Source organism: Nicotiana tabacum, chromosome 10 (assembly GCF_000715075.1).
Source record: "Nicotiana tabacum cultivar K326 chromosome 10, ASM71507v2, whole genome shotgun sequence".
Taxonomy (NCBI): Eukaryota; Viridiplantae; Streptophyta; class Magnoliopsida; order Solanales; family Solanaceae; genus Nicotiana; species Nicotiana tabacum.
The window spans coordinates 10,549,849-10,553,807 of NC_134089.1; the positions used below are offsets into that span (position 1 = coordinate 10,549,849).

The following is a 3,959-nucleotide window of genomic DNA, read 5'->3' on the forward strand; positions in this document are numbered from 1 at the left end:
AAATTTTTATATGTAAATATTTATACAATAACAACATAACTAGTGTAATTTTACAAGTAGGATCTAGGAGGATAGTAATTGTGTACTTTATCATACCTTGTAAAGTTAGAAAGTTTGTTTCGGATAAGCCTATGGCTCAAGGAAAGCATTTCAAAGCAGTTATGAGCTTATACACTCACATAAAATCACGTTACTCAAATTTTATTTATAAATAACTTTTCATAAAAAGTGAAATTTGTACTTTTAAATAAGAAAAATTATCTACTACAACAAAAAAATAATACTATATAACCTTATAGTATTTTTTTTTTTTGCATGCACATAAATTAAGCTCAAATAAAACGTAAGTATGAAATCTGATTAAAAAAACAAATACCTTAACTACGTAGAAATAAAGCAGCACGAAATAGGATGCAAGCCTTTAGGTTTTAAGTAGAAAACCAAAATCCATTTAACAAAGAGTCATACTCTTTACAAAATGAAGGAGATATCTCCCCGGAAACGTTACGTCCCTTTCCCTAATAACCGCAAATTAGTCCCAAAACTTTGCACCATTTTTATTGTCAAGAGCTTTCTAATTTCCATCTGCTTCGTGGCCTCCATTTATCTAATAGTATCCTTCACTGTTAATTTCTCCGACAGTGAAGAATATATCAGCAAAGAAGAAAAAGAAAAAGAAACAACCATATCCCACATCGTGTTTGGCATCAGAGGGTCCGCTAAAGCATGGAACAACCGCTCACGTTACTCTGAGCTCTGGTGGAGACCAAATGTAACGCGAGGGTTCGTGTGGCTCGATGAAAAGCCCCACGACAACGAGCCATGGTCTGAAACTTTCCCACCTTATAGGGTTTCTCAAGACAAGTCCAAATTCAAGTACACTTGTTGGTTTGGTGACAGGTCAGCTGTGAGGATTGCGAGGATTGTAAAGGAGAGCTTTGAACTAGGTTTAAAGAATGTGAGGTGGTTCGTAATGGGAGATGATGATACTGTGTTTTTTCCAGAGAATTTGGTGACGGTTTTGGCTAAATATGATCACAACCAAATGTATTACATTGGTGGGAATTCCGAAAGCGTAGAGACCGACGTAGTATTTTCCTACAGTATGGCTTACGGCGGTGGCGGCTTTGCTATTAGCTACCCTCTCGCGGCGGATCTCGTGAAGATTTTGGATAGTTGCATTAATCGCTACCATTACCTGTTCAGTTCAGATCAAAAGATAGGTAGTTGTGTAGCTGAGATTGGCGTTTCTCTCACCAAAGAACCCGGTTTCCACCAGGTATAAATACAATCTTTAAAAATAATTTAACTTTTAAACTTTTCAATTTTACCTAATGAAATACTCCTTCCGTTCCGGTCTATGTGAAATTATTTCCTTTTTGGTCTATTCCAAAAAGTGACTCCTTTCTAAATTTGGAAACAATTTAACTTAAATTTGCAATTCTACCCTTAATGAGAAGTTTTATTAACCACATAAATACTCCGGGCTCCTTTTTAACTAGTTTAGGACCACAAATTCCAAAAATCTGCATTTTTCTTAAACTCTGTGCCCAGTCAAACATGTTCACATAAATTGGAACGAAGGGAGTAATTTGTAGCCATACAAATAGCTAAAGCTTTTTTTCGACTACAAATTTTAAAAGTCTTCCTTTCTTTCTTAAGATGGATATACACGGAAGTCCAAGAGGGCTTTTGGCAGCACATCCCGTGGCGCCACTGGTCTCACTGCACCATCTGGACGTGTATGTGTTACAACCTTTGATTCCTTCAATGAGCCGATTTGAGTCAGTGAAGAAGGTGATTGAGGCTTACAACAAGGACCCAAGTCGGACGTTGCAACATAGTTTGTGCTATGACCTAAAGAGAAACTGGTCATTATCAGTGTCATGGGGATTCTCAGTTCAATTATATCCGTGGCTGATGAATGCAAGAGAATTAGAGATGCCAATGCAGACATTCAAGACATGGAAAGGATCTGAAGAACCATTCACATTCAATACTCGGCCAAACAATGTAGAACCATGCAAGAGTCCTATAGAGTACTACTTGGATCAAGTTCTTGACCTTAGCAATGGTGAAACCTTGACCAGTTATAATACCATTACTGGTATTAACAAGCAATGTGAGAATCAAAACTATAGACCAGCTTTAGCAGTTCATATGGTTAATATCACCGCGTCAATGCTATCTCCCGAAGTATGGAGACAGGTAAATTTCTACTTCCCGTATTTCAGTTTATGCGAATCTGTTTGTCTAGGCTTGAGAAAAGAAAGTTTTTTTTTGGAACTCAAGGTCTTTATAAGAGTACTCTCTCTTTATGCGAAATTAAAGTCACGGCCACTATTCTATCTCCTCAAGTATGGAGAAAGGTAAATTTCTACTCAATTAATTCGTTCCAGAGAATCATATTTGAGTAGATACATGAAGTTTAAAAAAGGAAAAAATAATTTTGGAACTTCTGGTCTTAAATATGCTATGTTAAGGTTAAATTGGTCTATTTATTTTTTTGAAGTAGACAAAAATGAAAATAATTTCACGTAAAATGAAACAAAGTGATTAATTTATTTATTTTGATGAAATCTTTCTTAATTATTAATTTTACTAACATAAGATTGACGACTATACATCTATAAATTTTCCATCTCAAATTTATAAACCATTTTTTGGTTTTTGAAGAATTTAATTATGGCGAACTCATTTGTACGAAAAAATAGGCACCACGACGACAATGTTGCGAAGTGATCAATGAAGAAGATGGTATTAGGAGCAGCTTACACATCAGAATCAAAGGTTGCAATAAGTGGGAATCAGTAACGCCGCCCTTTTACGACAAGTATGGAGACTTTGCCTATTTTCAGAGAATGGTTCGATGAATGAAAGTGAAAATTTTCAGTGGCTATATCTGGGAGAGGAAATTGAAATCCTTACTAACCAATTGTATCCTCCCCCTTTATCCATTGTGTTTTAAGATTTTACATGGCGAATCTTTTTGTATTTTCAATGTTATATGCCCTAGACTTTGAATCCGTCAATACATATCAGTCATAACTAATATATTCTCCGTGCATATACTTTGTTATTCTCTAGTGTAGAAACTCGTATACGTATTTTTCCTTGATCGATACTCAAATTTATTATCACCAATATAATAAACATACGCTAACGCTGCAACTGTAAAAACTATTCCGTCCGTAATATCTTTCTATAAGATTTAGCACCTATGATTGTGGAGGATCTATGTGGAGGGCACGGATTCACGTCCATCATGCTCCCCTCCTTATATCATGTATAACAATAAAAGTGTTATATCTCTTCAAAAGTATTTAAATATATATGAGTACTTAAGGTTAAAGACTATATGGTGCAATGTTTATTAGGTATACCTTTACCTTTGTAATTGAGTTGGGGTTTCAATTCCCATTCTCACGTTTGTTTTTTCCTCCCCTTTTTTTAGAATTGGGTTGACCATCCCATGTCTTGTGTCTCTTCTTGCGTTTTTGTAGCTAAGCACTTCTTTTCTTTTTCTTCCTTTCTTTGTTTAGTTTATTGTTTAAAATTTCCAAAGGCTCAGACATTAAAATATTATTCTCCCTTTGTTGCTGCAATGTTTTATAAAATTAAACTAAATATCTATATTGTACAATTGTTTTTTTTAAATGGAACTTTTAATTTTATAAGTATAATAAGTTTAATGGTAAGAATATAAAAAGAAGGGATAAAGACCAGATTTGTTCGTCTACTCTACTAAATTGTTAACGTTTATACCTAGTTCTACTATGTATTCAAATACATCTCTACCTAGTTCTACTATGTATTCAAATACATCTCTACCGTTAAAGAAAGTAAATAAATTTATCCCCAATCCTAACATAGTTCCATCATGGCACTGGGACCTTTCTCTTTTAACCGCCAACTAAGCAAATTTCCAACCCAAATTAAAAAGAACTGTTCCTAACCCG

The 3,959-nt window shown here is 34.7% G+C and overlaps 1 protein-coding gene across 1 annotated transcript; it reads left to right on the top strand.

Moving 5' to 3' along the window:
- Positions 1-473: 473 nt before the first annotated feature.
- Positions 474-3,034, top strand: LOC107795161 (uncharacterized). Its single transcript, XM_016617743.2, has 3 exons — positions 474-1,279; positions 1,663-2,208; positions 2,715-3,034. Exons 1-3 carry the CDS (start codon positions 479-481, stop codon positions 2,871-2,873), a joined length of 1,506 nt encoding a protein of 501 aa, XP_016473229.1. The 5' UTR covers positions 474-478; the 3' UTR covers positions 2,874-3,034.
- The last annotated feature ends 925 nt before the right edge of the window (positions 3,035-3,959 follow it).